The 24657-nt window shown below is 43.9% G+C and overlaps 1 protein-coding gene across 4 annotated transcripts; it reads left to right on the top strand.

The window, feature by feature from the left end:
* Nucleotides 1-2723: 2723 nt before the first annotated feature.
* SLC13A5 (solute carrier family 13 member 5) lies at nucleotides 2724-22734 on the top strand. 4 transcript variants are annotated; one of them, XM_079324693.1, is made up of 15 exons: nucleotides 2724-3368; nucleotides 5496-5596; nucleotides 6623-6730; nucleotides 9136-9264; nucleotides 9974-10110; nucleotides 10533-10747; nucleotides 12043-12214; nucleotides 13338-13460; nucleotides 13996-14208; nucleotides 14973-15094; nucleotides 15362-15477; nucleotides 16616-16777; nucleotides 17761-17898; nucleotides 18672-18832; nucleotides 22483-22734. In XM_079324693.1, the coding sequence occupies exons 3-14, from the start codon at nucleotides 6626-6628 to the stop codon at nucleotides 18798-18800; spliced, it is 1761 nt and encodes a 586-aa protein (XP_079180819.1). In that variant the 5' UTR covers nucleotides 2724-3368; nucleotides 5496-5596; nucleotides 6623-6625; the 3' UTR covers nucleotides 18801-18832; nucleotides 22483-22734. The 4 variants fall into 4 exon arrangements, with proteins under 4 accessions (XP_079180819.1, XP_079180821.1, XP_079180822.1 ...); XM_079324695.1 differs by having other exon boundaries at nucleotides 3024-3471; nucleotides 5520-5596; XM_079324696.1 differs by having other exon boundaries at nucleotides 3028-3368; nucleotides 5520-5596.
* The last annotated feature ends 1923 nt before the right edge of the window (nucleotides 22735-24657 follow it).

The raw sequence follows: 24657 nt of genomic DNA, 5'->3' as shown, positions 1-24657 counted from the left end.
TCTCTTTAATTCACCAGGAAAGGAAAGTTTTATAGGCAGAAGTGATACATCATTCACTAAACAAAGTAGAAAAAGGACAGATTGAGACCAATGGCTTTCAGTTTCCCTTAATTAAACTGGACCAAGAGGAAAGGATTGTGCCAGGAGCTGGAAAGGAGAGGAGGATGCTCTGGTCTCTGCCCCAGTAGGGAAAGCACTGCACTGTTCAGAGTGGATTGATTTGTGAGGCACAGGATATGTTAGTCCGAGGGCAGAGAGTGAAAACAGCCTGGCTGTGCAGCAATGCCTCTTCAGTGCAATCCCACAGGAGCCCACCGTGGGCTGGAATCTAAAGAGCTTTGTGATATCCTCAGAATCAGCTCCACAAGATGCAGTTCCTCTGCGAAATATCCCGTTGTTCCCCTTAACTCAGTCTGGAAGCATCCTGAATGAGGAAACCTACTCTGAATTTCTGAAATTCTGCAGTACCTTTTTCCCCGTGGCTTGATTTTGCAAACTTGTCCAATGCAGACATTTGATCTAGAAAAATAAGCTACACTCATATCAGAGGAGAAATTAACATTATATGCAACAAGCCATTGTATTCAGCAGGGAGGCAACTAGATATAGTCCTACTATTGCAGGAAGAACATGAGCCTTCAGCAAATAAGAACAGTTGCTGAAGACTTTCCAGGATTTGAGCTTAAAATTAATTACTTCAGTCATGGTTATTACTTTCCTAAAACTGAAGCAGACTCTAGGCAATGGATCTCGTTTGTGTAGATGTGAGCATAAATAGATTACGGAATCACCAAATTCCACACTTTACAGACAAAGTGCATCTGTGGCCAACAGTTTGGGGAGCTTTGGGACACACAGATGGCGCTGGGCTCTCAGGAGTTTGGGGTTATGAAGGATTAAACTGCCAAGGCTCTTTGGGACACAGAGGAGGCGCTGGGCACTCAGGAGTTTGGGGTTATGAAGGATTAAGCTGCCAAGGCTCTTTGGGACACACAGATGGCGCTGGGCACTCAGGAGTTTGGGGTTATGAAGGATAAAGCTGCCAAGGCTCTTTGGGACACAGAGGAGGCGCTGGGCACTCAGGAGTTTGGGGTTATGAAGGATTAAGCTGCCAAGCTCGCTGCACCGGGCCGCGGGCGGTTGCGGCGGTTGAGGGGCGAGCGGCAGTTGTGAGGGAGGGCAGGGTCAGTTGAGTGACAGTTGGGACTGAGGCCGTGATTGGCTGGAGGAGTTCACGGCCGGCGTTAGACCGGGAAGCTGATTGGGCGGGAGGACGCGTGTGGCTGAGCCAGCCAATGGGTGCCCGCCTTCTGTTAAGCTGTGTCGGCCTCGGTTTGCCTTCAGTTGTGTCCGGTGGAGATTAAAGGTTCCTGCAATAAAGGGATCTTCGGATGCATTAGGAGATTCCCAATTGCTACAGGGTCCTGGGCACTGGGAAATAAATTGTGACTGTGTAAGTATGGCCCTTGGCAGGTAGGAAGCCAAGTCCAGTGTGTCACTCCTCACGTTTCTGAAGGGTTGGAAGTGGCAGCAGAATGCTGCAATAGTCAGCATGTCAAAAGACTGAGTGTCTCTAAGAGCCTGAGGTCATCTTCTGGGAGAGGAAAAGCTAATTATCTTTCTTTTGTAGAGTTTGTCCAATGGCCTTGCTGCTATTCAAAACACACCAGGTTCTGTGATCCTCAATGCCCCTTTCAGTCCTCAATTCCATGAGAGATGGCCAGTTACCCCGACCAAAGAAATGCATGTTTTATCACTTAATTGCAAACGTATCAAGAGAAAGAATCATCAGTAATGGGGGGAAATTGAGGCAGCTGCTGGGTTTGGCATGGTCCATGCGCTGACTCCCCTCTCTGCCAGATAGTGCAAAATCTCCCACAGTGGTATTCTGAAAAGAGAGAGCGTGCAGCACGAGAGAAGGCTGTGAAAGAAAGCTGCGCGCAGCAAAGCGGCAAGAGCGCAGGAAGCTGGCAGTGTGAGAGGCATACAAAGCGGCACGGCAGGAGGGTCCCGGGGCGGCAGCCCGGGCTGGCTTGTGCTGGGCGCAGGGCAGGGGCCGCCACCCCTGCGCCTGGTGAGGGGTGGGCGCTGGTGCTGGCCCCACAAACCCCCCGGCAAGGCTGCTTCCCTTGGGCAGAGCCGCAGCTCCGCCCGGGAAACTCGGCGCCGGTCCCGCGCCTGGGCTGCTGGCCGTGCCCAGCGGGTGCTCGGGGCTCACGGGCTCCCCAGTGACCCTGGCGCACTGTGGGGTGTCCTGCAGGGCAGGTGAAATCTCCCAGCTGCGTTAGCCAGCACTGCCTCTCCTCCCGGGGACACTCTGCTGTGATTGGGATGGACTGACGGCACACAGGCACCAGGAGCGGCACCTCCTGTCTCCTCCTGGACTCCAGCAAGACATCTTTAAACAGGAAACTTCAAAAGATGCATAAATGAGAGGAAAAAATGAACAGAACTTTGTGTTTTCAATCCCAAGAAGTTTCAAGACTTTCTGAAGGAAGGTTGAGCATTTGTGTACCTGCTGCTACAACTGATCCCTTATAGCTGTATGGTGCAAGAAGTGTTTCTGATGTGACAGACCCTACCCAGTGTGGAACAACGGGATACAGGAGATGCAGAAAAGAATATTAACTGACTTTCTTAGTCTGTCACGTAGGGACTTTGCAGGAGTATCAGAAAGAATCGTTTGCTAGTCTTTGCACAATGTATCACAATGTCATAGACAACTGGTATTTCTCAGAAATTGGTGTGGCTCATTTCCCATCTAAACAAGCTCCTTCTATCCCCCCGTTTGTCTCTGGAAAAAATGAAAGAAGAAGAAAAAGGAAGCGCAGTAAGCCATTATTTAGATCTGGGAATAATGAATGTTTATCTGGATTTTGTAACACAAATTATGTAATGAAGCAGAGAAAAGGCTTTTGAACAAATATGTTAATGAGATGGCAGCTAAGGGAGAGGTTACAGAGCTGCCAATTCTGAAATTTTAAACGTGATTTTCTTTTGGATCTTTTTTGTTTTGTAGTCGTTAGCCTGCACAGTATTTGAATGGACTTTAGGGCACAAACTATATGGGAAACACCAATTTTAGGTCAAGAAAGACTGATCAGCAACACAGACTGAGTGAGAAAACCCCACTGACTCAAAATTCATAATGAGGGCTTTTATGTAGAAAGTTGTTGGGCACAGGGATTGTGCCGAAAGGACTGTTCATTCAGAGTCTCGAGAGCTTTTCTTGGAAAAACATCAGATGCTCCTCTGGGAACTTAGTTGAAAGCTACTCCTGAAGCAGGACTGTGGACTGGCAGTAACTGGGAAGGACCGATTGGAGGGAAAATGGAGAGCAATGAAGGAGTGGTTTTCTCTGAATGCTGGTAATAACTCTTTCTATTTAAATTCTGTGTAAACCTTCCAGTGCATAACATTACCATACAAGAGCTCTTCTAGGCATCTTTTGAAGGCAAGAATCACATAGAGGTAAGTTCTGAGCTGGTTATTTTTTAAATGTGATTTTCAAAAGGCCAAATAGGAAACATTCTTTTTCTGCTAAGTCCTAGAATATCTCAGGGTCAGTTGTTTTAATTTTTGCTTCTCAGAGTCAAATATGATACGATTTGCAGTCCTTGTTTAATTTTATTTTGTTGAAAACTTTTGTACCTCTGGCTGTTGCATGGAGCCTGCAGCATAAAACTTTAAAAAGAATGTGAGTCTCGAGAGAGGGTAGCAGTTATCTAGGTCAAATGGACTGCTTTAGAAGAAGCAAACTGTACTTGTGTGCTTGGGCAGCATTTGAATTAGAGGTAGAAAATATGTCTGTCTGCAATTAAATGAACCAGCTGTTGCCTGTAAAGCCACCTTTTTACAGACAATTCCTGTCCTGCAATAACTGGAGTAACTGGGATGACTGCTTTGTAGAGAGTACAATATATAGAGAAGAAAAGAATATAGACCTGCAGAAAAGCAGCTTCTCTATAAGAAAATCTTTATTTTACAATTTTTGCTCCTGGACTGACCCTGGAATTCCTACTTTCTAAGTGGGATTGATTTTCAGTCCCTTTCTCTACCAAATAATACAGGTCAGGCTTTCTTTACTATTCTTCAGCAGTGTCCCACTTCTGACTGCAACTCTTAGTCACGGTTCCCACCATTGACTCTGGTATCTGCAGTATAAAAGAGAAGATTGCAAGAGTCTGCATGTGGTTTGACAAAGCTGCCAAGCTCATCCATGCATTTGCTGCCCTGAGAGGTGCAGCTGTTCCTGCCACAGCTGTTCCTTGCCCAGCCATAACTAGCCCAGTCTCTTGAGCTGGCTCTAGTGCTCACTAAACACTTCGTTGAACCTATTCAGCTCACTATCAGCAGAAAAGTGTTCTGCTTTCTTTGTCAAGTTAAATCAAAGAAACCCCAGAGCCACCAGCTGAGAACTGTCACGAAGGCCAGGGAAGGTTGGCAGCAGTGAGCCCCAAGATGGGCTTGGCTCTGTTACTCAAACCCTCGATTCCTGACATGTTTCAAAATACCTGTGTTTATTAGGAGAGCAGGACAGGAAATGGGAGAAGTGGTATCTTGCAACCAGGTAAAAGTATTTCCAGTACAAGAGACCTGATGCAGCTCCTGGTTCCACCTCATGTCATCAGCTATGTCTATGCCTCTTTGTAATACAAAAATTTGAGTTCCTTTGAAAATTGATTTGAAGTTTAGTACCGAGAAGAACAAGAATAGCACGTTATTCAACACTAGGGTATCAAAATTTGTCCCAAAGGATGCTACAGTCTTCTGCTTCTAAATGATGTCTGCAACCAAAAGCTAATTTTACCCACTGATTCTAAAGCAGTATTTAAAGCCATTGCTCTCTACTATGTTCACAGTCATAGTGACTGGAGGAAAGGATTCCTTTTTCTTGAAGGTGTGCAGTTAGCATGAGCTGAATTTCAGGCTGTGGGAGGCTTTTGTTTGAATGCTCTTTGGAGCACCTAAAACTTCTCCTGGATGTTCTGCAAGTGCTTTGGCTCTCTGCAGCTCCCTTCTACCCAGCTGTCAGACCAGTTCTGTAAAGCAAGCAGCCAAAATTTTGTATCTCTTCTTGGCACATTGAAAAGGAAGCTCATCATCAAATGATACGGGGCAAGTTTGCAATAATTCCTCACAATAAGGGAATATTGATTCCCTTCCCTGTATTGACAAATAAATGAACTGAGGCATGAACTAGCTAATTTAATTGCCCATGGAGTCCCATGTCTCGTCCCCAGGTACAGCAAACAAGTCTGTCTCCTTTCACAAGATTAGTCCATCTAAAGGTATCAATACATTTTTGTCTTTCTCTTTATTTTCTTTTTTCTTTATTCTTTTTTCTGTTTTCTTTTCTTTGCATCTTATTGAAACAAGACAACAAAGTGTATGTGCACTGATCTGTCAGAGTTAACCTTAGAACAACTCCTTTAGAGTTAACTACTTGCATTTTCTTATTTAAGTGCTTCTAGTCCTTTTTCTTTTTTGACTAGGAACCATTTTTTCATTGGAGACAGGCCACAGGAATTCAAGTTTTGGCTGATTCCCCACTTTCTGCTAGACTTTGCACTGGTGTGAAGTTTCCTCTGTGTTGGTAAGTTACCCAGAAAGACTGCTCCTAAAGGTTTGAAGACTTGGAATCTATCCAGATCCGCTTGGCTACTGTTTTTCTTAGTGGGCATTCACTGCTTTTATAAATTAAAAGTAACATTGGAGTGTCTTGTTTTGAACTTCTGTCACTCAAGTTCCTCTGGTCAGCAAAGGACAAAGAGTAGTCACAGCCCCCTCATTACTTGCTGTGGAGTCTGAAATTCTTTATTTCTGTGAGTAACTGCTTGGTAAGGCTGTATTAAGAGACTGCAGGATCAAATTGCTGAGATATGATTTATGCTGACTTCAATTTCAGGTGGCTGTTGCCATCCCAGAAGCAAAACCTAAAATACCAAAAATTTGTTTGTCCTCTGTCTAGTTGTGCCTTTGTCCCCTCTCAGTCGTGCTGGCCACCATCAGTGCCAGTCCCTTTGGATTTCGAGGCCGCGGTGTTGGTGAAGTTACTGAATTCAACAATATTAAAAATAACCTTTCGGGTTAACCTTCCTGGGTTATTCTTAACCCAGATCCAGAGGCACAATGCCTCTCAAAATTATAGTAAAACACAGCCATGTGTGCCTGCACAGACCTTTGTTTTGGGGAGACCCCGCTGTGGGTTTAACTCTCCGTTTCCCCGAAGGAGCTCAGTCCTTCCCCACCACGGAGTGAATGAGCGAGGGATGCTCGTCCCTTGGCACACCAGCGCTCCCGAGAGGAGCCGCGTGGGCTGCGGGTCCCTGCGTGCGGTGGGCGCGGTGAGACCCGCGCTGCTGGCTCCTTTCTGCGGCTCCGGGCCGGGCGGCGTTCCGAAGGCACTGTCCGGGCTGTGTGCGGGCTGATGCACAGCCCCGAGCCGCTCTCCGCGGGCCGCAGGCAGGGGAGGGGGTGCCCGTGCTGCCGGGGCGGCCCCGGCGGGCGGGCGGGACGCGTCGCCCCCGGCGGGTCCCTCCCGGCGGCTGTCCCGCCCCGTACTTAAGGCGGCGGCGGCGGGCGCTGCTCCCGCTCGCGCCCTGACCGTGTCACCCCGCAGAGCATGGCCCCGAATCGCCTGCGGCCCCTGCTGAGGTACAGCTCCTTCGCCATCCTCTTCCTCACGCCGCTGCTGCTGCTGCCGCTGCCGCTCGCTGTGCCCACGCGGGTAAGTGACGGCGGGGCTCCTGCGGGAGCGGGGCGGACCCGGGCTCCTGCCCTGCTGCCCTCGGGTCACCCCGGTCACCCCGGGTCACCCCGGCTCCTGCCCTGCTGCCCCCCGGTCACCCCGGTCACCCCGGGACACCCCGGCTCCTGCCCTGCTGCCCCCGGGTCACCCCGGCTCCTGCCCTGCTGCCCCCCGGTCACCCCGGGTCACCCCCACTCCGCCCGCTCCTGCTCCCGGTGGCTCCCAGCACCCAGCCCTGGTGCCGGCTGGATGCAGTTCATCCTGGGCCAAGCCCAGCCGTGGCTGGCCGGTTTGGAATTCTCCTGCATGATGCGGTAGCGCTTGCAGTGGGCTGAAGGGCAGGAGTGCGTGCCCAGCTCTGCTGAGGCTCTGCTGCTCCCGGCGTGTTGCTTGGTGACATGCTCCATCCTGATGCAGTCAGCGTTGTGTTCATGAATTGGTCGGGATTTCAAATGCTGTATCCTCCAATTCATCCATCTCATTCCAGGGATGGCGATGGCACAACTCCTTTGCGTTCAGTGGAGTTACACCAGCATAAAACTGGAATAACCCAAGGAAGTTCGGGTTTTAATGCCTTGTAGCCTTCTTGACCAAGTGTGAAAGTTCACTTCACAGTATTTTAGCTTATGGAGCTTTGGAGGCTATTCTGATGTTAAAAACTGCCTTTCTTCTGAGCAACTTGTATTGCTCAGTCTGTTTTAAAGTACAGGGAAATTTTACCTGTGTTTATAAACCAAATTGCCAACCCTTCTGATTTACCTATGTAAGTTGTATCAGCCTGGCCTTTCAGTTGAATGATGCTTCATATAAGGAGGGATTCCTGACTAGTTAACCTCTACTTTGGTCAAAACTAGGAAAGATAATTTAAAAAAAAATAAGTATGTCTTCAGTTTGCCATTATTTGTAGGCATATTGTGTCACTAATCTAACCTAAAAAATTTCAATATTTCACAATGGGAAAGCAATATTTCTGCCAGTGACTGGTAGGAGTCAGGTCATAGTGTTTTGTGTCAACTGTACAGAAACACCAAAGAGACATTCTGTGACTATTCCCATAAATCTCTGATAGGTATAGGTAGAAGTAAAAATATATATTTAATTCCAAATCTTTGGTTGCTTGAATTGGCCACAGTTGTTGAAGTTAATTTATAAGCATGGTTGTATTTTTGAACTTCATATAAATTATTTACTCTCTATAAAAACAGTGTTTTGAATTTTATTCACTTAGAATTGTTTATTTCTTTTTTTCATATTAGCAACAGATTAACCACAGTCAGTTCTAGCCCTGCATTGCTGCAGTACAGCATGAATTGTATCATGAGCTGACCTAATATGTATAAAGGGAAAAGACTTCAACAGGATCCACCTGATATCTTCTGATCTCTGAAGAATTTTTCTTTTCAAAACTTGTGCTGTCAATAATCTGGAAGCTTGAGGGGGGAAATGCAAATTACTTACAAAAGGTGTTTTCTGGTTCTTAAACTTCTCAACAACATTAAGTAGTATGCAGCCATACTTACTAATATCACCTGATGTCAGTTTTTAAGTGTCACTGTCACACCATTTATTTTAGCAATAAAGTCACATTTGTTGCATTACAGTGAAATCCTATAAACACATGCCCTAAATAGGAGCAAATACTGAACTACAGAAGACTGACTTCAGCCTTCAAACAGTTCACTGTTAGTTAATGAATACTTGCTTCTTCTCGCAATTTTTAGAGTACAAACCACGGAAGGCTGGGATTCAGAAATGCCTGATCAGCAGCCCTAAAAGACAGGTTGCAACAATTCTAAACTAGGGAATCCCCTTAGCAGATAGGGACAGTATGATTTGGGAAAGTAGTTTAATACCTATAATGTGCTTAGTCACAAAAAAGAAAACAAACAAACAAAAAGAATAAAAATAATAAAAAGGATAAAATATAAAAGAGTTTTACCTTAGGAGTTACTTTAAAAAGCAAAGAACTTTTAAATTATTCAGTGAAATAGTTTCTGAGCTCAACTGTGTTACTGGACATACATCAAAGACTTGTGAATTTCAGGCAAGCTAATCATCCACATTGGGAAATTTGGCCATCCATTAAAAAAATTGACTCTGTATTGCTGTTCTTGGCTCCTAGATGTAAAATTTGCTGACCTCAACCACCAATAGGTGCCTGCACACAGCAAACTGTGCACTTACCTAGTGGTGGAAGATTTGTTTTTCTCACAGAATTTATTTTGTGTGGCTGTATTAAAGCAAACACTAAGTTTAAGTCCTCATTCATCAGAACTTGCAAAGGTACAGACAGGGAGTGTGTGGGCCTCTTGTATGCGCTACCAATGTGTTTCTTATCTTTAAAGAGTTTCTAATGTTTGACTGTGTCTTCTATTATGTCGCAGGAGGCCAAATGTGGGTATGTCATCATCGTCATGGCTGTGTACTGGTGCACTGAAGTGATCCCCCTGGCTGTCACCTCCCTCATGCCAGTGGTGTTCCTCCCTCTGCTCGGAGTTCGGAGCGCTAAAGCAGTAAGGAACTCGTGTAGTCCAGGTCTGGCACAGAGAAATCCAGTGCTCTGGTCCCCCACCAGTGCTTAGCCAACAAGTCTGTATTGGTGATCAGGGTTCTTACACGGGAAGATGCTGAACTATGTTTGCCCACACTGCTGAGAGTGGGGGCCTGAGGAGGGTCTGTTTTGGGCATAGATCCTACTGGAGAGCATCCCACTGGTGCCAGCAGTCTTTGTGCTCCCAGTCAGTGAGAAAGCAGTGCTGAGTCTTCTGGGAGATCTCAAAAGGCATGGGACCAAAGAGGATGGATGGCATGGTGCTGGCAGGTGTGCTGTGTGCTCCTCAGGTCTCATCCTGGGCACAAGGCTGAATTCAGGCTCACTGCTGCCCAGCAAGCTGGTAAACACAGGCGTGGTTGGTGAGGGTGCTAAGAAAGCCCTTTTGGAGCTCAGTATTCCCAGCACCTTCTGTACTCTGAGCCCCCAGCTGTGTTTTAGGAAACCAGTATCATTTTGCACAATGGAGCAGAGAGCTCCTGCTCTCAGTTACAGTCAGCATTACACAGGATTTGAGGTGTTCAGGAACTGCAGGGAGCTCTCAGGCAGCAGCTGCCTCTTGTCCCAGTGTTGGCTGGAGCCTGGTCCAATCCCTGGATTTGAGAGGGTGATAGGCAAATTGTACTAGCGAAGCAAGAATTTTGGCCTGACTTACCTTCTCTGTCTTTCAGGTGTGCTTGCAGTACCTGAATAACACAAACATGCTCTTCTTTGGAGGGCTGATTGTTGCAATTTCTGTTGAGCATTGGTGTCTTCACAAAAGGATTGCGCTGAAGGTCCTTATGTTTCTTGGGGTGCAACCTGCACTGTAAGAGTATTATATTGATTTTTTTCTTACCTTTTGTCATTTTAGCAGTGCCCTAGGGATGATATTTAGCAGTCAGTAGAGAAAGGATGCTTCAATAGCCAATTTAGCTGTACTTGCAGAGTTTCCAGAAATGAAGTCTTGCAACAGGAACAGTTTATTTGTCCTTTATCCAAAACTAGCATCTGACTACATTTTAGAGGCTTGCCATTGGGGACAAAATTATGACAGACTGAACAATGCACTGGGATTCCTTCAGTGAAGGTGGCAGAGCTGTCCTAGGAGGTAGTCTGGCCCTGCTCTGTACTAGTGGATGCTGCCTACATCCCTGCCTGGGCTTTGCTCTCCAAATGACAGTGACTGCAAAGCTTAGCAGCATCTGTTCACTTTCTTCCTCTCTCTTCTGCATCTTTCTCTCTTGTCAGCCTCATGCTGGGATTTATGATAGTCACTGCCTTCCTGTCTATGTGGATAAGCAACACAGCCACCACTGCCATGATGGTTCCCATTGTCCAGGCTGTTCTGGAGCAGTTGGACAGCACAGAGTGTGACATGACTGTGCTGGAGCAAGAAGCTGAGCAAGCAAATGCAACGATTGAGCTGGAGGAAAAGAGCACATCAGTGTCCACTGCAGCCAATGGTAAGGGCCTATTCACCAATAAGCTGATGCTGCTGGGCTTGCTACACTCAGCTCCCCAACCTGGGAGTGCTGTGTACCCTTTCCAAGGAAGGAGGAGGGTAACCTGACTGAAATCCCTTAAATACATGTCATTTAGGTTTTACAAAATAGCTTTCCATTTTGATGGCTGCCATTTTGTATGCTAGTGCTAGATCACAGACAGGTTGTTATGTTCTTTCCTTCAAGCTGGAGTCATCCTCCCACAGTCTCCCTAGACTTGAATGCCTGTTTAGGGAAGTGAAGGGCATATCCTATGGAAAATAACCATCCAGACCCCAGCATCCCACTTTCTAAACCTTGTGATTATCAGTGGGGATTCAGCTTCTAGTCCATGTAGGAATGTTTGAAAAAATATGTGAACACAATCCATTTTGGTTCTAGGGTAATAAATGCCTCTTTATTGGCCAGATTGTATGTGGAGGGGGGAGAACAAGGAGGACTACTTTAAAAGCCACATGGAAAAGAGGAACTGGTGTAATTTGACTCACAATAGACAAACTGTTCTTGTGTGTCATCTTACCCTGATGCTTGATTCCTCAAGGTCCTCTGCCAATGCTGTGGTTCTACAGTAGGTTTCACTTCATTTGAAATATGTGCACAAACTCAGACCCTCTCATTTCACTGCTCTGTTGTGGTGTTACAGAGGGCTATATTATTAAATATGATTACAGATCAGATTCCAAGTATAGTGAAGATAGTAAGAGTGTGCAAAAAATACCCTTTGATATTGTTGAGTTGGTTGTAATTGCCATGAAGTCTTTCTCCTGCTCCATTAGTCCAGTGAGACTTGAAGATTAGAGTGTTAACCTCAGAGAACAAGGGACACAGCAGTAAAGTTTCATGGTTATTGTAAACTGACATAATGCCAAGAAAGGATTTGGGTTTCAGTGGTTTTGGGTTTTTTTTCTGCCTATATTAATATCTGTTAAAGCTAGTTGGGTTCTCACTGTGGAATTGGAATGGTTCCAGTGACTACAATATTTGGCTGGTGGTAAGCCTCTCTGTGAAACAAGACATTACTGGTGAGGAGCTGTGGCAGTGATGTGGGCAACAGCATCCTTGGATCATGTAAACCCAGTCTGTCAGCCTCTTTCTTCAGTTCTTCATTAACATTAGTCTATTTAGGGAGATATCTGTGGGTTTTTAAATTAAAATGAATGGCACATGCAAACTGGAAGCACTAAGTCTACAGACCCTATCCTGAACTCTCTGCCTTTCCAATTTTACCTGAGGCAAATAATTTTCTTTCTGTCTAGTTGTTAGCAATGAGCAAGTCCCTGATGACCCCAGATCTGCTATGGAAAGGAAAAGGTGGAATCGTATAAGCAAGGGAATGACACTTTGTGTATGCTATGCTGCCAGCATTGGAGGAACTGCAACACTTACTGGAACAGGACCAAATGTGGTACTGAAAGGCCAGATGAATCAGTAAGTAATTTTTACTGCTTCTTTTAGTTACACTGTCATACTCTTTGTGTGACCAATTAACTGGTCTTAGATGACAATTTCAGTTGTGAACTTCAAGCAATAAGTTGAGGAACTGAGACTGAGAAATGTGTATGAAGTGTTGGGCCTCATTTTTTTTTGCTTCAGCATCTTTTAAAAGGAAGCTATGTGATGGAGTTAAGGTCTTCTGAGAAAATTGGAAATACTTGCTGACAATCAACATGCAAGTGGTTGATTATGAGATATTGGTTCTTCTGTGTCCTCTTTTTCAACTGAAATGCAGCACATAAGAAGAGGAACTGCAGAAAGAGCACCTGAAGAATGTAGATTAACCCTACCCATAAGCACTCTGAAGAGAGCTAGAAGGAGCTTGCCTCCTGTAGCACTGTTCCTCCATGCTGTGGCTGTGGAACTGAGCACTTGTTCTCTCGTTGCTAAACTGAGTTTGGGAGCTGATCTAGATGGAGGCCAGCCTGCAATGGAAATTCTCCAGCATTGCTTCCTTGTGCTGTGAGTGCTTCAGCCTCAGCTGCTACATTGTCTGTTGGTTTTAACACCCAGCTGGAAGTTTGCTATTGGTATTTTTCCTCCGATCATTATTGGCAAACACAGAGAAGAACAAAAATTGCCTTTCATAAAACACTGTCTTCATTCTTTCAAGCCAACTAGCAACTTTTTCATCTGTTGAAGGCAGCAGAAGTACAGGTATTAATTTCAGGAAAGACATTTCTTGCTCTCTTATTAGAATGAATTGGGAGGAAGAAAAGATATCCTGTCTTGAGATAAATGAGCAGGCATGTTGGAAGTAAAACGTATCTAGAATGGATGGGAGAACTTTCAGCCACACTTCTCTGACTGAGACCTAAAGTATCAACATAAGCTCCTATATGCATCAAAGTAAAACACAGGGAAAACTGACAATCATTTAATTTCTGCTCTGAAATCAGACTGCCTTTCCAGTGACTTAAGTTAGGCTGTGGATGTTACTTATGGTTACTTGTAATGTTGTCCTAGATTTACATGCAGAATTGTCACTAGCACATATTAAAGGGAGAGTAGATTACTAAATGTTTTGACATTCATACAGAAAGTAATTTATTTGCAGGATATACCCCGACAATAATGATATTGTGAATTTTGCGTCCTGGTTTGGATTTGCATTCCCAAACATGATCCTGATGTTGGTGTTAGCGTGGTTTTGGTTGCAGTGCTCCTTCATGGGACTCAAGTGAGTATTTATCTACACGATATTGTGTAAATCCCTCAGCTTACTGATACATCTGGCTAAAACAAATGCAATGACAAGTTATTAATTTCATAGCAGAGAGCAGGTCCATTTCACAGAAATGTTGAGGTCTGGAAACCTTTTGTGCTCATGGGAGGTACATTAAAACAAAAGCCTTCTCATTCTTAATATTCAGAAAGAATTGCCTTTTTATTTTTCAGTCTCTTACCTGTGAATTTCAGCCCTAGGAGAGGTGACATAGCTGGTTTGTAGCCATTGATTCAAACCAGACTTTTTCATCCCAGGTTGCTCTAAATTGCCATCCTTTGATAGAACCCATTCTTCTGTGAGAGCTGGTAAAAGCTCATCCCCAAAAAATGCTTTGGCACTGTTGTAATTTCTTTATTTATGGCCTCTGCTGTGGTCTGTGTCTCTGTGTCTGCCCCCAGGAGTGACAGCTTCAGAGTGATGAGAATGTTAAATCCCTCTAATATGTTCATACTTAGAGTATTTTGTTTCTCTCTATTTTTTCTCAAAGCTTAAAAAAAAGCTGGGGCTGCAGGACAGAGAAAGGTCCCAAAGAAAAAGCTGCATACAATGTGCTGAAGGAAGAAATGAAGAAGTTAGGCCCTGTCTCTTATGCTGAATTAAATGTCCTCCTCTTGTTTGCATTGCTGGTGTTCTTGTGGTTTACCAGAAACCCAGGCTTTGTAAAAGGCTGGGCCTCCAGGCTCTTCCCAGGAGGAGAAAAGTAAGTTTTAGGGTTTTTTTCCCTCTTTTACTCTCTTGGTTATTAATCAGATTCCCTCGCTCCTACATTCCACTTTGAATATGGGTTCATTAATCGCCAGCTTTACCTGACTTGACATGGCTGCTGGGCTTGATCCAATGGCTTGTACATGACACTACCAATCATCTATGATTTAACAGTTTGTACTGCAGTGAAAAGGCTGCAGACTGAGACGTGGAGCAAGCTGAACCTCCTAAAAGAAGAGAAAATTCTGTAATGATGGTCTCAGTCACACTGACATACACCTTGGTGTTTTGTTTGTATGAGCTCCAATCAGTTGCAGTGATATTTGAATATTTGCTAATATCATCATTAACCAGCCTTAAAACTCACTGGGAATTTGATTTTGTGCTTTGAATGGCTTCTCTGCATAGTGCTCGTGCATGGCACGTTAGGAACATAATGCACACGTTGGGACTGTCATTCAGGGCTTTTCTTTAGATGTCTGTCTTTGAGATACAACTACTGGATCTTGGCTTCAGCACAAAGAAGGAGCCCTGCTCCTGGAGGGATGAGTTGTCATCTGGGACTCTGGTTATTAGTGTGTATTGTAGCTTGTTTCTTTTATTATTGTGTTCATATTAGGGCAGGTCTGAGAGACCTCAGACATGAGCTATGACCCATTTTGCTCAAGCCCCAAGTGGGATGGAATGAATGCTGGAAGGCAGCCCTTCCCTAGGAGAAAGATGTCCATTTTCTAACCTGTATTCTCTTTTCTTCATTAGGTTTATTACTGATGCTGTTCCTGCTATGTTTGTTTCCCTGTTACTGTTTATCCTTCCTGCTGAAAAGCCCAAATTCACAGGCTGGAAACCAAACAAGTCTGACTCTGAACAGACTGAAGAAGGTATTTAAAAGAGGCATTGTAGTACTGTGAAACAGCTAACCCACTCAGCTAACAAAGCAGAAACATGCACTGGATTTGCGTGAGTTCTTTAGAGCAGCCCACCTGGCTCCTTCTTTGGGCAGGGCTGGGCACAGTCCATGTGTGTGTTACCCTCACCCTGTGCACATTTCTCAGTACTGTGCATCTGCCCACCAGTGTCTTACAGAACAGGAGACAAAGTGTCTTCGCTCTCCTAAAACTTGTTCTACTTTTCATTTCTCACTTCAGATATAAAGCCATTTCTATCAGCCCCGCTGCTAGAGTGGAATGTGGTTCAGAGGAAGATGCCCTGGAGCATTGTGCTGCTGCTGGGAGGAGGTTTTGCTTTGGCTGATGCAAGCGCAGTATGTCCTGACATCTGTTTTTCTCTGACTCAAAGGCGAACTTCCCTGGTTTGTTATCTAGTCCTGTATTACTGGGCATGCACCCAAAGCCAAACCCAGTAGCAAAGTTGAGATCTGGAGGGAGATCTAAATTAGGAAAAACCAAGGAGAGACGAATACTTGTGAGTTTTCTAGGAATTTTTTTTCTCTGACCAAGTTTCTTTAATTTGTCTTACCTCTTGGAGACTGCTGAGTAGGTTGGGATCTTCACTGTCTGAACAGTCCAGAAAAGCATCCTTTCTTACTTCTGTAATCGTCCCAATCTCAGCCCTGGCTGGAAAAGTAGAAGTATAGATACCATTTGTCAGAGTTTAGAACCATTTGAAGTTTGTTTAAAGGTGATGTATCTTAAAGCAAAACCACTGCTGAAGTGGTCAGAAAGAAAATCCTGGCTTGATGCTGTGTTCATAAATTCACAGAAAAGGCAGCTAAATTCCCCAAACAGGAAGGAATATTGAGGTGAACCGAATTGTTTCCTTCATCACTGCTAAGATGCATCTAAATCAGAGCAAGCATTAGCTGTCAGTAGTACCATACTTTGGGGAAAGTGATGTTCACATAAAAGTGTTGTGGCTAATTAGGTTTAAACCATGGGGCAAATTAAAGCTCTGGGCCTTGCATTCATCTATATACATCACACATAAATTATTGTAGCTCCAGAGGAATAAAAACGATCAAGTCAGAGATTTTGTAACCTGTTTGTATCAACTACTGACTGTTTTCTGACAACAGAGCATTCATACAGAATCATAACCTTCAGAAACCTTAGCAAAATGTGCTAAGAAGCTTCTGGGCCATATGTTAAGTATTTGCAATGGCCTCTGAAAAAATTTCTTGTTTAGCAAGAAAACTGTAATTTTGTAACCTATGTGTGAGCAAGTATTTGGTTTTCTGAAGAATCAGAAAAGTGGGATTCAGTGTTACATCTAGTTGGCAAGGAGTGTCTTTTAGCTTTTGTGACAGATCATTGAACTTTCCTGGATGGTGTTTGTCTTGTTTAGCATTATTTGACAGGAATGTTGCCCATAACATGGCTTCCCTGTTTGTGAGTCAGAGGTTCTAAACCTGAAACTGAAACACTTTGTTTTTTTTCTTGCAGAACTCTGGGCTCTCAGCTTGGCTGGGTAGTCAGATGACTCCATTAGGATCTATCCCCCCTTGGGCCATTGCATCAGTGGTCTCCCTTATTATAGCTGTCTTCACTGAATGCACCAGTAACGTGGCCACAGCTACACTCTTCCTGCCTGTCTTTGCCTCCCTGGTAAGATTGCTTCTGTCCTGTTACCCTGTCAGCTGGAGGATCAGAGTTAAGCTGGGTGGCAAAGCAATATTATATTTATTGTCTTGGAAGTGGCTCCACTGTACTTAAAAGGCAGCTATGTCCTGCCTTCTGTAAGGTGTGTGCCTTGGCCCTGGAGAAGGTGAAGTGGCAGTCACTTTTTTCAATGCAGACCAGCAAACATCAGTTATTTCTGGTCATTTGAACCATCAACTTAAAACTGGGAAAACACACACACAAAACCCAAACCAAAACAAAATACAGCACTTTCTGATGATGCCTTCGAATTATTCATCTTCACATTTTGTGCTAAAATACTACAAATGGTAGGCCTGATTATTAGAAATGTGTAATTTCTCATGGGAACCCAGAACAATTTTAAAACCTAGGGAGGACAACCTAGTAAGTTTTACTGCCTTTCTGAGCAGAATCAAAACTGTGGCATAAAAAGAAAAATAGGATACTTTAATTAGGAAAGGAGAGGCACTTTATTCTAGACTATTTCATCAAAGCAAAATTACCCCAGTCAAGGTACTGAGCTATTAATGACTTAAATTGCCACTTAAGTTTTGCATCCCACAGAGTTTATATAAAGTCTATGAATGTCACTCCACAAGCCTAGTAATTATAATCCCATTCCTGTGTTCCCTGGAAAAAGGGTGGTCCGAGGTCAAAGAAAAGATTGTTGGATATATTTGACCAGAAATCTAAATTATACCATAGAGCAAAACAAACAACATGAAAGAATCAAGCCATGTTTTTAAGTATCATGGGACAGGAAACAACAGCAAGTTATCTTTAAGCACATGAGGATTTCAGAATAAAATGTTTGTGAATTATTCTGGTGATGTAATACAAGGAAACAAAATAAGCCTATGTATCTCAGTGGTCTGGGGCAGATTGATCCTTTATGTTTCCCTTTTCAAATACCCCTCCAGAGTGCTATTCTCTCCATCTCCTTGCAGGCTACATCTGTCAGGATCCACCCTTTGTACGTGATGCTGCCTGCTACCCTCAGTGCTTCTTTTGCCTTCATGCTCCCTGTTGCAACTCCCCCCAATGCAATAGTGTTCTCCTACGGCCGCATCCGTGTTCTGGATATGGTGAGATGATTGCCTTCTCTCTTTTCTGAAATTCTCTATTGCTTTCTTCCTGAAAGATGGTGAGAATTTAATTTTCTTTGCAGAGTATTTCCAAAGTACCAGCTTTGTACCGGCTAGTACCAGCTACCACCCTATGCCCCTCTCTTCTGCAGTGTTAATACTGTGATAAAAATTTGCATCTCTGAAGTAACAGTGCTTTTCTCACAGGCTTTGACAGACATACAGACTGGCCCAAATGAAATTAAAAACTGACAAGTCATAAGCCCCTGGGACCTGAAGGGTTAAAATGCCCTGCAGTGCTCTGGGGTTTTGGCAAGTGTCTAAAGCCTTGTCTCCACTGGAGCTGAAAGCAGAAGGTAGCAATCAGTAGCCCTTGGCTCTGGTTCTCTGATTTTCTGCCAGACCACACAGGGCAGGTTCTGGGCGGAACACACAAACATTGCTGGTTTTCTAACTGGGTACTTGAAGAGGGCATAAGCTGTTTCCTAACTAATAAGAATGACTTCTTACACATGCCTTAAAGCTCCTAGACTGGTTATATACATAGCAAAGTGCTCAAAGACTATGCACAGTGTGTTCTCTGGTGTCTCCACTAAGCAAGAGCAGAAGGCAGTGAGGCAATGGCAGTTTCTGTGATTTGTTTACCATCTTTCTTGTGAATGTACAGGTAGGCCTTGCTGCAGTTTGCTGTGCTGGTGTTTGGGTGTTGCTGGTTTGGACTTGCTGTGCTGGTGTTTGGTTATTGTTGTTGGCTTGGATTTTTTCCCTCACAGGTTAAAGCTGGAATAGTGATGAATATCATTGGAGTCCTCAGTGTCTCACTGGCCATCAACACATGGGGAAGACCTATGTTTCAGCTGGACACATTCCCAGCCTGGGCAAACATCACATCAGAACAGTGAGCTGTAAAGAATTAGTGTGTTAAACAAGGAAAGTACCCTTAGTACTCCCTATTGCTTAAAGTCCTGTATAGAGTGTCATCACCCCTTCAGATCCAGTGTTGGGTCTTTGCTCCCTTACAGCAGTCACACATCAGTTTGGGTTTGAAACAACCCAGTCTTACTCCTGTTGAACAACATTCAGCAGTTTATGGTGCTTAGCATGGGGAAAGAGCCTATCTAGGGAAGAGGCCAGTTCTAGTGCCAAGAATCAGCTTCTTGCTCACAGATATTTGTCACCACCTGAAACTTATCACTGTATTTTTTTGAAGTAAGTGAAACCAAGAACAGTTGAGCACCTTCTGTCCTTTGGCAGTCACCCCTTAATGCTGATTTGCATCTCTAGGTATCTAAATGCATTTGAGAAAGAGACTTTCTCTGCTTTCTAATGGACTTCACACTGTAAGAACTGGATTTTTGCCAGATACATGGTGCTTGCTCTGCTCTGTCTGACAATAAGATACAGGGGAGCTTGCATGGGTAGATGATACTGAGCTTGGCTATCTCAGTTAGACCAAAACTCCTCTAAAACCAGTTCCAGCTAAAAGCTGTAGGACAGACACTTCACTGTCCTGTTTGCAGAAAAGAATGTTCTGAAAGTTTCTTGAAGGGGAGAAATTGCCCTCACCTCGGCTAGGGAAGCTCTTCACTTTGTTGCTGGACAAGAAGGAAGCAAATACTGTTGTCATCAGCAGTCACACGGGGTGATTCGTGGTCAGGAGTGCTGGGCCAGGGGAAGTGTGCATGTGGGGTAGCACTGTTGGGATTATTGTAACTGTGAAGCATCAGATGTGTCACCTCTCTGTACTGTTAATTGCAGTTACTTTTTCAGACACTTCTATCACACCCTGTGATTCATTCATATTTAATTTAAATGGGTGGGTTGCATGATTAGAGCCTGGCAAATAAAAACTTTCTAGAACTGTCTCCCCTCCTGTGTAACCACTTGTTTCTGCATTAGCTTCCACTGTAGAACAGTGTTGGCCCAGTAAGATCCAGGAAGGTACAAACTGTAGTGAATAATGCAAAGCACACATCTGGATACCACTCTTTAGGGTCTCCAGTCCTGAATATCAGTGGTTTCTCTTTTTCATCAGCTAAGTGATAACTCCGGTTTGCATCCCTGAAGATGCTCAGGTGGGACCAAATCAGGTGGCATATCCTACCAACTGTCCCATTCATTTCAGAATAAAGCATTATAAGAAACTAAGAAACACAAGCAATTTTTAAGAATTGATGTTGTACAAACTTTCCAGTATAACAGGCACAAATGGGCTTTTCTTCAGCATGAAGCATGCATGGTGTCCTGTTCCAGTGCCCTGAGTAAATACATGTTACTTGCAGTGGACAATGCAAGGACAATTGCTTTGTGATTAGATCTGGTTTACAGCCCCTTCAGCTGCAGGACAACTACCATGATAGAAACTTATTGGGCATGGCATTTATTTAGTTGCTCATCAAAGGATTTTTGTTTTAGGTGCAGAAGTTGTGATGATCCTACGGTAGTGACATAAAAGAATCCCTTTGCCCCCCATTTAAAACACACTCCCCCAGCACCCACAGAGAAGATGGGAGGGTCCTCGTGTGGGCTTTGTCAGGGTGGGTTATTCAGCCACCCTGAGTGAGCAAACAGTTCCCATTTTACCATATGAGGGCAGAGTGTGGTTCCTTGTGGTCAGGAGTCTGTCAACTGGCAGCACAGCTGCCAGTGCCACTTCTAAGGAGCTAAATTAATGCTTTCTTATTTTCTGCCCACTCTCCATGAATCCTTGGCTTTTCCTTTCTCCGCTGAAAATACCAATTTACCAAAATACCAAGTTGCTAATGCTGTTTGTGCAAATATTGAGTGTCCCAAACCTGCAGTTGTGATCTGGGCTGCTGTTGTACAGGGTTCCTGTACCAGTGTGCAAACTGGTTTGCACAGTGCACTCGTGCTTGGCAATGGTCTCACAATCATGAATGAGTTCACAAATGACCAAACTACATGAAAACATACAAAAGGACAACAAAGGTATTTCCTGCCCATGTGTTAAACATCTAGATCTGTGAAATAGAGAAGAAAAAACCTTTCAGCATTCTCTCTATGATCAGAAGTCCCCAAGCTGAAGAGTGGTTTGAATTTGTTGGTGTCATCCACTGAGTTCTGTGCAGTGGGTCGTGAATTCCATCTGAGTTCTGATCTCACTTGAACTCAGCCTTTCGCTTATTCAGACTTTGTTTTCCAGCTCAGGTGTGTTGCCACTTGAAATATAAATAACCTGGTTGTAGCCAAACCCAGCATTTGCTGACAAAGTTGGACTTGGACTGTTGGTGATAATTAGCCCAGAAAGAGATGTAGATCCCTGAATCAGTCCTAGCCAAAATGCAGCAGGGCTCCTTAACATGCCACTTCTTCCTTTTTAGTAATGACACACCTTATTTATGTTTTTATGTACTTCACATCGGGTTTTTTTCCCCTAGTGTCTGTGCTAAATATGTGAAGAAGTGGGTGGTAATGAATCCTGAGCCCTCGGGTCATGTGACAGAGTTTTCACAATGTTTTCCAGTGTGGGTGAATAAATGTGTGACTTGGACAAGCCTGATGAATCTCTTTGTGCCATTGAGAGGTTTTCAACACTTTTGTACCTTGCACCACAAGGCCAGCAGTCTGCTGCAAGAGACTTGTTGGGCTCAGCAGTGTCTGCATGGTTTACTGGCAGGGTGCTGATTGTCCTCTGCCCAGAACCATCCCAGTGGCAGCTCTGCAGTGCCAGGCCAGACCTTCTGATACCCTTTGTGTATCTTTGCTGGCCCCTGTGTGAAGGATCTGTGGCACAGGGATGCTTGCCATGCCCTGCAGACTCCCCTTACCATTGGGAGCACAGAGAAAAGGCAGGGATGCCATGCTGCCCTGAGCTGATTGGGAACATTTGGTAGCGATTTAAAAATAGAGCTGACTACACTGAAACTATTTTTGCCCACTTAGGTTTTTCTGGAGCACTTAGTCAATAGTTGCCCATTCATTATGGTATAAATGTAGATTTCCATTTACTGTAGGTTCTGGCCATAAGAAAGAGACTGTTTCTTCTGTCAAAGAAATTGTTATCCTTCCCCAGTTTACTTCAGTGCTTTATTTACCCACACAAAATTATTTCCCAGTCTCATTTGGCACATAGCCCTTCAATGAGTTTTCATAAGCTGTTTCAGGCCAGAGTGTGAGCCTCAATACAATGTTCATAAAGCATTTTTAATAGGCAAACCATTTTCTTGAAAGAACCAAATGTTCAGATGCTAAATCTAATTTATTGTAGTTTCCTTTGTGAGCTATTCTTTGAGAACAATAACTTGGTTTGGGTCTTCGCAAATATTTTAGAAAGCCAGCTGAAGATCAAATTTCCACCAGAAATAAAGTTAATACAATCTTTCAATTAAGGAATGATTATTCTGGAGGAAGTTTCTATTTTACTTCAATGTTTTGCCTTGGCTATACAGTCAGAAATCAGAACCATAGGAACTTTTATTGCTCCTGGCAAATGACTGACTTCAATTCACCTGCTGTCTAGTGTCCTAATAGAAGCCTCACATATTTTTAACCAACTTGTTAATGAAAAACATAAAATGCTTCTGACTCATGACATTTAACCTTGAATTTATCTTTGAATTCTAGTGTTTGTCTGAAGCTGGAGGAGTTCCACAGTGACAGAAGTACACGTGCCAGTGCCTTCAATAAACCAGTCTTTTTACACAATTTCACCCAATTTGCAGCTTCCTTCAATGGTGTTCAGCATCTGCAGACAAAGTGGTTCCACCATGTCTCTTACTGGCTGCCTTCTGAAATGCACATTACCTGCCAGTTTCTTGACCTCAAAAAAGAGCACTTAGTGAAGAGTTAAGCCTTTAATTAAATATGTTCTGACAATTGTTTTAGTCACTGAAAACTATGATCTTGTTTCTATTGAATTACAATTATAGCATTTGAATAAAAAAAATTGCAGACTTTGAGCTGGTTTGTTATAAATATAACATAATGCATACTATACTCTGTTATTTCACCATATTTGAAGCACGATGCTCTCCAGTCTACAGGAGCTGTCTTGCATTCTGTGGGTAAAATCCTGTCAGCTGTTGTCCATGTTAATATCAGTTTGCATTCTATTCCAAAACAGTGGGTAAATGGGTGAACAAGAGGGATGTCTTGGGTTTCATGGAGTGGTGTAAAACACTTCCCTGTTTCATCTCACTTGATCAGTTTTCAGTAATGAAATGGCTGGAATTTCTTTTCTCTCTGGTGCAAATGCACTGCACTGTGGTGTCACAGGGAAATCTTTGCAGCATTTCACTTCCTCAATGTTTACCTTAGATTCAACAGCATGCCAGACAAGACTTACTTTTCTCTTGTGTCTCATAAGACCTTGGGGGCTTCAGGTTCCAGAAGTGGCTCCATTTAAGAGCTCTGTATCTGTGCCAGTTCTAATGAGTTAAGATAAGATTACTGTCCTAAACCATCCCATTTCTGGGCAGGCAGCAGCAATAGGCAGTCTGGTCTCTGTGAAAGGAGAGACTGAGACAGCAGTGTCCTCCTGGTTCTATGACAGTAGGATAAATTCCTGCCTCACATTTATATTAACACATATCCTGCAAGTTTGGCTCGCCTGACATTTAAAAACAAAAAAGTTCAAACTTTTCTTAGAGAATGTTCTCAGTTGCTATACTAAAATCCCGATTTTCAATTTTGTTCCTGCTTTGATGGACAAGAATTGAGATGTTTGACTTAACTCTGGCAAACTTACATAGCAATTTATTTTTGTGACCAATCCTTTTTTAGGATTCTCTCCTCTGAAATCACTCTTGGGAGAGAAATCCTGTTCTAGAATAGCAGTGCAGACACGTGGGATCTATTTGATCTCTTCTTTTAGCTCAAAGTCTGTATTTACTGGGGAGTGACTTGTTATGTTTTGATATTGTAATAGTAGTATTCCACAACCACGAAAATGTTGTCTAAAAAAGCAGCCTTTTTTATTAAGAAAAAACTATGCATGGATCCTTTTTATATGGTTTTTGTAATCCAATTCCCAGGGGAAAAAAAATCATACTACATAGGAAAAGATAGTATTATAGAAAATTGCTAAGTCGGATGCCAAAAATTCTTCAATGAACAAAAATAGCAAATAATTAAATGGCACAAAAAAAAAAAAAAAGACACTAGAAGGGTTTCAGGTAAGTCAGTAAAGATTGCTTCCACTGTTGCTGCACCCTCATGGAGCATTTGGTTTTACTCCTTGGCTGACTGTAAAGTCACTATGAAAAATAAAACGCAAAGCTCCAAACTTTGTCCAATATTTACCATTAAACTTTAAATTTTAGCGTTGATTCTCTCCACTTCCTTTTGCTCTGGAAGTGATGAAGAGTGGCTTTGTCCAGTACAAAGCTAAAATGAACGTTCTGCAAATACAAACAAAAGTTCATCCTTTTTTAATTCTTCTCAGCCCAAGCGTTATCTGGGAAAAAACCACTGCAGGAGCACTGACGCCAGAGTGACCCCGTTGCGGTGGCTGCGGCTGCCCGGGCAGGGTGTCCCTCTGCGGGGACAAACCGATCCATGTAAAACTCCATACTGGTGCTTCAAAGCACATCGCCTTGTACTTCAATGATTTCTGAGCTCGCCGGGGCTGCCCGTGAGCTGCACAGAGCGCCCTGAGAGGGGATTTGTACGGCGCTACGCTCAGGGCAGGGTCCGTTGGGATACCGGGATCTGTGGCCGCGGCAGAGCGAGCGGAGGCACAGCGGCACCGGCCCTCAGGGGGACCCGCGCGCTCAGGCGGCGCCGAGCCGGTGCCCAGGG

Source organism: Erithacus rubecula (genome assembly GCF_903797595.1).
Source record: "Erithacus rubecula genome assembly, chromosome: 22".
Lineage (NCBI taxonomy): Eukaryota > Metazoa > Chordata > Aves > Passeriformes > Muscicapidae > Erithacus > Erithacus rubecula.
The sequence above is the reverse complement of the archived record's forward strand: the minus strand, read 5'-3'. Positions and strand labels throughout refer to the sequence as shown.